At 41.4% G+C, this 12,561-nt stretch overlaps 1 protein-coding gene across 1 annotated transcript; it reads left to right on the top strand.

Annotated features, from left to right (window-relative positions):
- The first annotated feature begins 928 nt into the window (after positions 1 to 928).
- On the top strand, positions 929 to 12,443 carry adpgk2 (ADP-dependent glucokinase 2). Its single transcript, XM_080729764.1, has 7 exons — positions 929 to 1,175; positions 4,394 to 4,553; positions 6,825 to 7,015; positions 7,629 to 7,725; positions 8,580 to 8,716; positions 8,866 to 9,002; positions 9,240 to 12,443. Exons 1-7 carry the CDS (start codon positions 974 to 976, stop codon positions 9,771 to 9,773), a joined length of 1,458 nt encoding a protein of 485 aa, XP_080585890.1. The 5' UTR covers positions 929 to 973; the 3' UTR covers positions 9,774 to 12,443.
- The last annotated feature ends 118 nt before the right edge of the window (positions 12,444 to 12,561 follow it).

Genomic DNA, 12,561 nt, shown 5'->3' with positions numbered 1-12,561 from the left:
GTGTATCACAGGCTGTTCAACTAATTTGTCTTTTCATGACCAATGAGAGACATGCAGGAAAGCATATGAAGTATTATTTAATTTTCAATGTGTGACTTTAAGCTAACCTCTTGTAAATTATTACCATAAGAGTTATTGAGTGTAAAAGCTCAAATAGTCTTGAGTTATGAATTCTGTCTCATTGATTGTCAAAGAAGCAGCTTAACATACACACAATGACAGACACTGTAGATGTTGGGTCTTTGTACTTTTTTTTAGTTTGTTAAATCCAAAAACAACCAATAGATCAAACATGGCTCTCTGGATTCAAGTAAGCTGTATTAAATATATAAAAATGTCATGTACAAGATTATTGAAATTAGTATGGGAGTTTGCCTTTTGAAGCGTGTTCAGAATTCAGTTATATTTTACAATAGAGAAGTACAATGCAAGTTGCAAATAACTGGTTTCCCATAAGATAATGTATAACTTTTACACAGCAAACATAGGGTTAAATAGATATAGCAAGCAAGGTGATTTAAACTGACACTTCCGCCTTGTCAGCAAGGCTTCTTGTCGGCATCTATGGTCGGCATCAACAAACACTCCCTCTTCGTAGTAGAGGAAAAAGACGCGCTTGTTTTCGCCGACTGGAGCTCGCCACATGACCAGTCGAATGACAGAAATACTTACAAATACATCACCACCACAATAATGCCCAATATGATGCGACCACCTGAGTTGATGAGTAGTAGGGAGATCTGTTTGATTATTATTGCAAAATCGTTCAACATTACATAAATAGTCGAAATTATTTGTGAGTGTTTGCTTTCCTAGATCCACCCCGTTAACGCAATGACGGGAGCCTCTGGGTATCAAAACAAACAACCCATCCTGTGTTGGTCTGAGAGCGTAGAGCTGAGCAGCACGCAGTCAGTCGTGTGAGAGTGGAGTAGTGGACCAGACTGTTGTTGCTGGCAGCTAGCTGACAACAATGGAGGGGACTGGGAGAGGTGGCTTTTCATTTATGAAGTATGGCTCAGCTCTGTCCCTGTTTGTAGTTCTGTGTGCTTACTGGTTTAGAACACCACCGAACACCGAACTGGACGACCGGCTGGACGCCGTGCTGTCCTCTCTGCTTCGGGCCGAGAGCAAAGTGGGGATCAGTCATGGAGCCAGACCCAGGGTGGCCATTGGTAAGAGCTAACGTTAGCTAACTGACACCATTGATGGTTTAAATACATGCAGGTGAATTGTCAACAGCAAAGAAGCCTATTTTGATGGGTTCATTTCAGTGGGTTTATTTGTCAAGTATATACAGGCTGCACAGGATATGTCGTTCGCTAACGTTTATTAATTTAATTTAATGTAATTTGCCTACTTGCCTACTGTACATGCTGCCTATTACTATGTATCAGTGGTGGCTCCTGGTAAATATCACCTAACCTACGTGCAGACTACAAATATTTGTAATGTAATTTACCTAACCTACGTGCAGACTACAAATGCAGTGTGATGTATGTGTGATTATGTGTTTAGTCTCTGAATGGTAACATTGGTGTACCCATCTGAAATGAATAGAGCTGGAGAGACTCCTGTTACTGAATATAGCAATGAATGATCACTCAGTCTTTATTATTTTATTAATTTTGACTTTTGCATAAATCCGTTCCGAAAATAAAGGTCAGACTCGATAAAATACATCTATGATATTCTTGATCCAAGGCTTTATCAGAATAGACCTCCTGTCCAGGGTGGGGGCCTTGGGGGTATAGTTATCTGTGAGGACCATGCCATAAAACAGGTTTATCAAGCTGTGGGCTAGCACACAGGAGCACATTGAGAGACTGCATTGAAATGACTGGGAAGGGAAGGGAAGGGAGGAGGATGGCAAGATATTAACATTGAAGTCAAGACAATGCGACCTCCTGGGTGCAAATCAAGATTTTCACCCAGGTGTCCCTGAAGGGGCAGGCCTAAGGCTACACAGGACTCTTGACCCTGATTGTGACATTCTGTTGGTGTTTTGATGACACCACTTGCCATTTTTTCCTGGTTGCGCAATAGCCAAGATGTTTTGCCAAAACCCAAAAGTTTACAATTTTTGTCAAAGATTGACTTATATAGTGATCCCTCTTGATTGAATCATGCAATCCAGTTCAGTCGGTGTTGTTGACAAGGGTACAGGCGATATACAGCAATGAAACATCGAGACAACTGAGTGAATGCAATGTACATTGTACATGTTTGTCATCCCGACTCGATGTATGACAATTTTGACAAAAGACGGTAAATGCCTTTGAAACTAGGTGTGCCAGGTTTTGATTGACTGATACTGATACTTTTATTAGACATGATGCAAACAGCACACGTACTAGCCTAGCTGAGCTAGACATCCCAGCCATGTTAAAACAAGGTAGGGATACTGCAGTTAGTTAGCTAGCTGCATTAGTATCTAGGCTGGTTATACCAGGCTACACAATACAGTCATACACTTTCAGTCTACTCTAAAAGGATAACCCCCCAAAAGTCCTGTTTTAGTGGCTTAGCATTACATTCCTCAAGAGCCACTTAGTAGTAGGGTCACTGTGGGTGGTAGAGAATGTACTGCTTTGAGTTATTTGGCATTCAGCAGTAGATAAACCAATTTGGGGACCTTCACGTGTGCATAGCGTTATGGATTTAAGGTTATGTGATCTGAGAGGTTAAATACTCAACACTGAAACTCATCCTGATTATCACTGACATGATGGAATTGATCATGAGTTTATCAGCCAACTGGTGATGAAATGTCTGGGTCATAGTACCATATATACCTCCATACTGTCCTTTGGACCTGATGACAGACACAATGTATAAGATTTCACCTTATCTGCTCAACCTTTAGCCACTCCAGCCACAGTCCCTGTCATGCTGTCTCTTCCATATCATTACCACTGTTATGTCATTATAATGAAATTGTTGAAACATTTAAACCTTATTTTATACTTACTAGTAAGACGCCTCACGCCAATTCTTGGCCATCTGGCCAGTGATGTATGTCGGACCAGTTACCCATATATGGAGATCCATGTACTGTATATGGAGATATGCTGTGAGAGCCCAATCATGCTTACTTAGTTATTCGTTATATGAAAATCCTATGTCTATGACATCTGACATCATACCCTGTTATGCCCATACATGGTCTGGAGATCCAGGGAACTCCATATATGGGCATAAATGGGAATCTGTTTGTGTGACATCACAGTGAAGCCAGAGTGTGATGTCAGAGCGGCAAACCCATTCTGTTAAGAGTGGTTCCCCTGACATCACAGTGACATCAGAGCATGATGTCAGAGCGACAAACCCATAGACCGTAAAAAAGTGTACACGTCCAGACAGACGGACACGAACAAGCTGTGCCGTTTCTCATAGTAAACTGTGACCTTCGGTCGCAACCAGTACTTAGTCATACAACATTCATTGTATTTTAAAAACGGTTAAAATAGTGCATGCAATGCGTCGTGAGCTTGGATCACGTATAATCACAAGGTTGAAAGTGATTAATTGAGGGAGTGCCTGGTAGTTAGCCAGCTTGTGCACAGACCATGCTCCTTGGAGCTGCGAAGACTGGAATTTGAATTTTCCGTCTTGTCTTTGCATGACTTTCCTCTCTGCCCTTGGTTGCCTGTCTCTATTAACTCTCCTAATAAACAAAGTATATCATTCTGAAAAATATATTTGGGGAAAAGCTGAAGCAAGAATTTCGTATTCACAGGAATTTCATATTCACAGTAGGATGGGCTTCAGCCTTCAATTCCAGACATCAGGCCTTTTTAAGCTAATTGACACAAGCTGTTATCCTGTTATCATTCAGTTCATATTTTAATAACGTTTTAATAAAAACATGGTACTGAATAAATATGATAAAGAATAGAAAGGGCTTTTTGCCTTTATTGACAGAGTACAGTAGCAGTAGGTAGACAGGAAACAGGGAGAGAGTGACATGCAGCAAAGGCCGTCAGGATCGGGACCTGAACCCGCAACACACCATCAAGCATCAGGGCCTATGTGGTGCGCCCCAGAAAGGTCCTTTTATGAGGAGCCATTGGACAGTTGATGTCTATCCATATGGTAACCAAGCATTGGTTTGGTAGTAACTGAACTGAGCACGCTCTAGAGAGACTTCACTGCTCATTACGTGTCTACTTCATGATTAATCTAATTAAATGTAATAATAGGATCACATTTAGTATGAAGCAAGTCAAGCAACACATTCATTTAAAGATATACACAATTGTAATTAGTCTCAGATTAATGATATGCCAATGATATTATTATTACTTCCCTCTCCAGGTTTTGTATATGATGTGGCATTCTTTTGGCAATTTGGCATCGTTTGATCATTTGTGTGTTTCTGTGTTTCCTGCAGGTTTTGGGGGTTGTGTGGACCTCATAGTGGATGGTGTGACGTTGTTGAATAAAATGGGTCTGACTCCAAGTGGCCAGCCGCTCCATCACGACTACATAGAGAACTCAGAGCAGCTTATTCAGAGCTTCGCTTACTTCTTCCCACCGGGAGCCGCTGCAGAGTGAGGCCACATTCTCATAATATAATTCGGTTTAGTCGTGCGAATGGGAGGGGTGAAGTTGCCACATTCTTGCATATTTAATTGATACGTTTGCCCTCACACTGCACATTGTCATCCGAAACAAGGAATCACTGAGTCCACGACACGTCTGTCCACGGGACATGTATGTATCCAAGCTGCATAATAATGCCTCCTCCATCTCCCTGTGTTTATTAATTCTTCAAGTTCAACTCACAAACCACAGGACCCCTGCAAAATTGCAGCGCAGGCGTTAGCCTATTTATCTGCGGTCGACGGTCGTAAACGGGCGATCAAAAAATAAAACCAGCGGTGGCCGGAGGGACTCGCAAAATATACCAGCAATAAACCAGACAGCAAATACTTTTAATAGCAAGATATGAATATCTACGAAGAGGAGGACGTCAACGTCTCTCTCTCTCTCTTTCTCTCTCTCTCTGCCCCTCGTCTTGCCCTCCGCTGGCTACCTCTGCGCGCTCCGCGCATAACAAGCGTCTCCATTTGGACATGATTTGGCACAGAGAGCGAGAGAGAGCGCGCGCGCGAGCAAGGGCGAGAGACCCACACATCGGCCTATATTATATTAGGCCTATAGCCTATATATGATATACAAGTGACTCCAGTGGCACTTTCCTTTTATCTAACTGTGAGCAACTACTCACAAATAATACACTATGTGCGATCGAGGGAGCGGTGATCAAAAATTAAATCAATGAGGGGAGGGGGCGGCCAGAATGGTCAGACATCTAATGAGAGCGGACGGTCTGGAGGTGGATTTAACCTTTTATAAATAACTATGGATTTAACCCGCACATGGCTCTGCTCTATATAGCCTACCACAATGTTTCATTGCCTGTGTTTAAGACGGATGGATTCACACCAACAGTGAAGCGTTTGCTGTAGCGAATCGAAACCACCGTTTTTTTGTGGATTTGCATTCGTTTCTTTGATTCGAAAAAGAATACGGATGCATCTTCATACATGCCCAAACGTTGTGTATTTTCCGACAATACGTTAGAGGATTCATTTTAATCGCAATAAAACGTGCCTGTGTGAATGCCGCCTGAGTGAGCTGTGTGCATGTGTGTGTCTGTAATGCATAATATGCATTACAGATATGTCTCTGGGCAAGTTTGTGTGTTTACACATCCTGTGTATTGTGTTAACTTTACACAATATACAGGATGTGTGTATGTGTGGTTAGTTTCAGAGTTAGCTGTTCATGATGTCTCACCACCTCCTTGCAGAGTCTGTGAGTTGTCTAACTGATGTGCTGAACATGTAAGCCACTGTGTATGTCTTTAGACCCAGGTTTAAATCCCGGGTTGGACATGAAAATTATGGCTTGCACTTTAACTTGAACAAGTCTACCTGAATGGGTCGTTGTGAATTGTGATACATACATAGCGTTATGTACAAAATGATTCAATCAATAATCAAATCCAGTTAATGTTGAGCCCTAGTCAGTCACTCAGTTTATAATGAGTCAACAGATGGAGTGTTTCGTATCCTGGTAAAAACATTGAACTCAAACAGCTGTAACAATTGCAAATGAAACTTAATCGGGATGATTAAATCCCTGTGTTAATTCTTACACGAGAGAGGACTTCATTGTAACACAGTGAGTCATTTTATACATTAAATACACAGCATTCTCTTTCCTTTATCTCATGATTCTGTCTCTGACTGTATAAACATGTTCAGTATCTGGAAATCCTAAAAACAACTGGCTGTCATGCTCACTATGCACGGACTGAATGTGAGAGAGATTAGACAGGGAGAACAGACAGAAACCTCAGGTCTGCTCAGAAAGATTACTGGAATCTGTTCATTTTCTTTGCCATTGCTTATTTATCACCGTATTCATTCACCAGTTGATTTATACAAAATATAAACAAATACAAAATCTTCAAAACAAAGCATTTAATAATGGATAATAATGTATTGACGTTGATGGTGGTGTCCTCTTAATGGCATAGTTTTTATTTGGACTTGAATGGGGTGTAAACTAAAGTGTTAAATAATAAATAGCTCAATATGCTGATAGTAATCATTGCTATAGAGTGTTTGTTCTGTAACATGGGTATCCCTGTCTCTCCAGCTCTTTAGTAAACAGAAAATATTTTCAGGTCGAAATACCAATTTTATGCTGGAGAGAGAACTACTGTAATAGGATACACGTTTCTCCTCTTGTCTCTTACCTTTTCTTCTGCTGTCTTCTCCTCTCCTACCTTTACTTGTCTCCTCTTTCAGGCGTTTTGTGAGCAATGACACCCTGTTCAGTGAGCTGGTGGAGGCCTCCCGTGAGTTACCTGGCAACAGATGGTCGGTGGGGGGCAACGCCCCGGTGATGGCTGGTCGCATGGCAACTGAAGGTTGTGATGTACTGCTAGGGGGAAGCTTTAGCCCTGACTTCACTGACGTCTTGTCTGGACACATTGCAGGTACACACACACACACACACACACACACACACACACACACACACACACACACACACACACACACACACACACACAAAGGCTGAACAATTAAAATTAGGTAATTAGTCACTGTAATACTGTATGTGGTCTTTGTGTTATGTAGAAACCGCAAGCCAGACTCTTATTTCCAACGTTGAACTAGAGTACAATTCGTTGCTTTGATAGAAAGGTGGTCCTGGCTGGACCTACAGACTCAGAGGGTCAAGACTGTTTTTGTTTTGTACAAGGATTTGTACAAAGGCATATTTAAAACTAGAGGGAACATTTCCTGTAAATATGAATACATTATCAAGAATACCAAAGATTCTAGGACAAACGGACATGAAAACCTCTTTCAGCAGGTGGTTAGGATTAAGACGCACACCCAGGTAGCAGAAGTTGTTGACACCCTATTTTGTGTGACAAGAGATCTGATATCAGAAACTTTCTTCTTAAAAGAGTGTGAGAAACTCTTCACATTTAATTTGGGAGCATTCAGTAACAACGTGAGAGGAGGGGCTGACTACACTATTAGTGGTATTGAAAAAGACTTGCTCCCTGTCCCTCCCCTCTCCTCATGCCTCCATCTCTGCAGTGGCAGGAAACGTGGTGGAGGAACCTGACATCCACCTAATCCTGGAGTATCCAATGGGAGCAAGGTGGGGACACTACACCTCACGCAGAGCTAACAGGTAGGACATATACTTACAGGTATGCTTACTTGCTATAGTACAGGTTTGGTATGAAAACTGTAATAATTAATGGCATTGTCTATAACGGTGAATATTAATTCAGTTTGTTCCATTGTGAAGCAGAACTGTGTTTCTGTTCTGTCAGGCTGTCTGCGTGTATTACTTTTATTGTATTGAGGCATTAATTAAATCATAAATATGCAAACTGCCACCACCATGTTCATTTGAGTGATAATTCCTGGTCATGTCTGTTCATAGTTATGATACATAGTTATAATGTGCTGTTTATTGTATTGCTGAAATGTTGATGTGAGGGGACAGCACGACTCGCTTTAATTGAAATCCTCCACGACTGCATAGGGCTGCATATGTTTCTCTAAACCCCCCAATGCCTTAGTTATGGAGTTTATATATAATAAGTGTCTCTGACAGACTATCGCTGAGCAAAGAATGTTGGCTTGTTTACAGCAAAGCTTTGACTGTTGACAGGGATTCACACACAGGTGAACAAAGGGAATATATATTTTTGTGCTCATTTGATGTTAATTTAGTACAAAGATAATAGCAAAGTATTGGGGAGCAGAACCTTTTAATGCATCAACTAGCTAGATATTTGTTACACAGACATTGGTAACAAAGCAAATTCTATGGGTGGGAGACTCTATGGGTCATCATTTGGCAATTTTGGTAGATTTTTATTTCATTGAAATAACATAAATTAAATATACTCTTCTCTTTCTGACTCAACCCTACGTACCTATAGTCCAACCCACACATCGCTACTGTGTGTACCAGAATAGTGATGATGACCCTAACTCCTGTCTATTGCTCTGTGTATTATATTGTATTTTCAGGTACATAGTTCATAGTGATGATCATAACCCCTACCTGGACTCAATGGAGGACTTTGCTGACAAATTAAAAGACTTCCAACCAGACCTTCTAGTGGTGGGTGGGCTACAGATGATGGACAGTTTCCCCTTCCAATCAGGTCAGCAGATCATTGACATTACAAAACTCTGTGTGCAGCTGACTCCTCCCCTTTCTATATGAATTCCATATGTCTTTGCATTTAATGCTTCATTGAATCTTCTAATTAGGAGCAAATAAAGGCATTGACATTGAACTTATCCTCCTCAGGTGAACGTGAACGTCTCCTCTCCCGTTTGGCTGACCTCCTCATCTCCTCATCTCCTCACACTGGGGTTCATTTTGAGATGGCCAGTTTTGTAGACGAAGGTCTCATGAAAGACCTTCTTCGCCTTGTCATTCCGAACGTATGTAGAGATGATTTTTTTCTCTAATATTCCTCCTGGCAAGGCAGGATTGGCGCGATTACAGTTATAGATGAATCAAATCGAAAATCTATATGCAGTGGTTAGTGATTTATTAACAGCATAGCATGGGTAATAGTTGGCTAAAGGTCACGTCAGTAGCTATCTCAGTACTGTTGATGATAAATAATCACTATATTGATACTCTTTGTGTTTGATGTTGTGGTCTTTGTCTTCCAGTCTGATTCTTTAGGAATGAATGAACAGGAACTTCCAAACCTCCTCAGTCTGATGAAGGGTACTAACGTCACAGTGCTCTCCGACCCCAACCCCCGCGTCGCTACCGTCCTCGACCAGATGAGGGAGCTCTACCGCCTGATCAACCAGCGCCACGGGGAGGCCAATGAGGGACGACCTCTGACCCGGCTCCACGTTCACACGCTGGCCTTCCAGGCAATGATTGTGACCCGTGGCTCTCAGTGGAAGAACACAATGTCTGCCACGGCCAAGGCCTCGCTGACGGCCAACCGCCACGTCTGCGGCTCGCCCGACATCGACCCCAGCAAGGCCCGGCTCATTATGGACGACTCCTTCTCCATCAGCAGGCAAGAGGGCAGCCAGCGGATTCCCTTGCAGGAGACGAAACCTGTGAGCTGTTGGGAAGAGGATAACTATCAGATCTGTGTGGCTCCAGTTTTGGTGTGCACTGAGGTCTACCAGACGGCTGGGGGAGGAGACAACATCTCAGCCGCAGGGCTGGTGCTTCAGATCTAGGGAGGGGAAACTGGTTGGTCTATCTGTATATCATGCTAACTAGATGTTAGCAGCTAATGAGGTGAGGGAGAATGGATTGATCGTTGTATGTGTGACGCTAAATAGCCATGGGCAGCTAATGTGGCTAACATTGGAGATTACGCATCAGGCTAAAAGTAGCCACTCTTGCACCTAATGCGTAGGAGGCTGTACAGGAGAATGGCTTATTTTGGGGTGGAGGGACTTGTCGTTCAGTCACACTCTTTGGCTTTGAATAAACAGCTCAGGCTGGAGAACAGGACAGTGAAAATCTATAATCCGAAAAAAAAAAAGATGTGCAACCCAGCCTTGCTGCAGAACAGGTCTGCGTTTTCTCCTGGGCAGAAAAAGCGTGACATTTTTACATCCAATTTGTTTGAGTTACAACAGGACTGTCCTGTTTGTCCCTGTGACTCGTCTAGCCAATTCTCTGAATCCAAGAGCTGTGAACGACTTCTCGGATGATTCCATTTATTTAGGTTATTGCAGCAGTCTGAATCACATAAGACTGGACAGGGCTGAATTCAGGAACACATGAAGATATTTTTTGTTTTGTTTCAGGAAATATTACTTTTTTATTTTATTTGTGTATCCAGCTGAGAATTCCAAAGAAGCCCAACTGTGTTATACTGCTATCTCCTTGTGTCTTGAGACTGTCTGACTGACTGAACTCTGCAACAGTTCGACTCCCATAGCTCTGGGAAACATTCTGCAATTCAAACCAGTAAGCCAACTTTCACCATCAACCAACAAAAATGTAAGAATCTCCAGAGACCGTCTGTTCACCCCTGCCCATTCTCTCTAATGTCGTTCGTGTTAACCACTTAAATTGTATAATTTATTGACCTGTGTTCCCCCCAGGGGTCTATACTAGACTTCCCCCGAAAACAGCAGATCTACAGGTTTGTAGATCTGCTGTTTTCGTGGAATGAGTTTACCACTTCTGCAAACATAGGCCAACAGTTGGTCAGATGGAACCTTCCCATAACATGTGACAACTGGCAACTGGATTTGTTGTGACGGATGATGTCATACTGTACCTTTGTACAGTGCAAATGTACTCTACTCGTAGCCAGATACAGTATGCCATTTGTTTTTTTTCCCTAGCTACCTCCTTTTTTTGCATCTTCCTCTTTCCATTTCCTTCTCTATTTAGGAACACTTTACCTTTTTCAATCTTATATCCATACTGTATGTGGATCCACACTAATGCTCACTATATCATTTCTGTCAACTCCCACATGTGGGCTGTGAATATCTGCACACAAAGAGTTGGGGAACATACAGTTTATACAGACACACACCCCTTAGGTGCCATGCTGTAAAAACATTTGAAACCCCACTCATGATGTCATTGGCAGGATACCCACAACCCACCTCTGAATCTCAGCATTCCCTGCCTATAAAGCATTAGTGAAGAATGAGGACCAATATGGAAATGATATGGGTGAAAACAGGTGGTCTTGCTTGTCCTGCACTACAGCTCTGTGTATGGACTAGAACTGTTGGTAGCAGATTTCCTGGTTAAATCCAGCTCAATAAATGTGTTCTGCTGGTGGTCAGACACCCAATGCATCCGATGTCCCAATGCACATTACACACTCATCTCATTCTAAAGCCACTATGTCCAACTATCTCTGTCTCTATAATATGGAGATGTCATTGTACAATCTCATTCCATCGACAGCTGGGATCAGCTCCAGTTGCAACAATCCACTTAAAATAGGATAACTTATTTAATTTCCGTTTTTTTATTTAATTCCTTCTTCCTCCTTTTGTATTTCCTGGATGGGTTTATCTATTTCATGTTCTGGTTTCTTGAATCAAACATTCCACATTTTCAGTTGCAGTTTTAGACTTTCTCTTGTAAGCTGGACATTCTTCTCACCAGCCAATTATTTCTTTGTCAGTTTTTAACTTGTGGCTTGTGACCGTTTTCATTTAAAGAGGAATGATGACAAGCCATTTTAAAGTGAGAAACTAAGTTATGTAGCTCCAGTGTAAAAGGTGTTCATGTCTCCCTGAAGGGAATAAGACTGTATGTTTGAGTTGATGCTGTAACACTTCTCTCTTCTGTACTTGAATGTTTAGTATAAAAGGGAATGTTTTAATTTTAAAGCGAGTGTTATTGTGTACTAATCATCATTCCTGGTTGGATACCAAGAATAACGGGTCATGTTTTACTGTGAACTGCTTCTGTTCAGTGCATAACATGAACATGTGTTCAAGCTTGGAGATGTGTGCTGACTGTGCTCTGTCATATGATATACGTTATATCATTTATATTTAATATCACATGATGATATTCTATCATATCGCATGATATACCTGTAGTGTATATCATGACTAATTTGATAGTTGATCATATCAATCTTCTAAAGCTAATATTTGACAGATTTTTGCATCTTATCACAGTCTCGCGGTCACTCTTTAAAGATAAATGTCTATTTTATTTTGGTTTTAAATTGTTCATTATTCAAAATGTAGTTTCCAATTGATACATTCAGTACGTTTGTTCTATCATGTGGTCATGATGTTATCTTCTTTGACAGAAACACACTAGGGTTTCTCAAACGTGTTTACACCAGGACCCCATTTTATGTGGGAAATGTTTTGGCGACCCCACACTTGATTTACAGTGCAATTTCAAAGTTTAAATAAAGCATATTTTAAAAGAAAGCATACATTGGTATCCTTGAATAGTAACATTTATTAGGAGATGAATTTACAAAGCTTTAATTCCTGCTGATTTTATGTAGTTTAAAAGCTA

This window comes from Nannobrachium achirus (genome assembly GCF_963921795.1).
Source record: "Nannobrachium achirus genome assembly, chromosome: 7".
In the NCBI taxonomy this organism is placed as follows: Eukaryota; Metazoa; Chordata; class Actinopteri; order Myctophiformes; family Myctophidae; genus Nannobrachium; species Nannobrachium achirus.
Note: the sequence above shows the minus strand (reverse complement) of the source record. Positions and strands in the feature narration are given on the sequence as shown.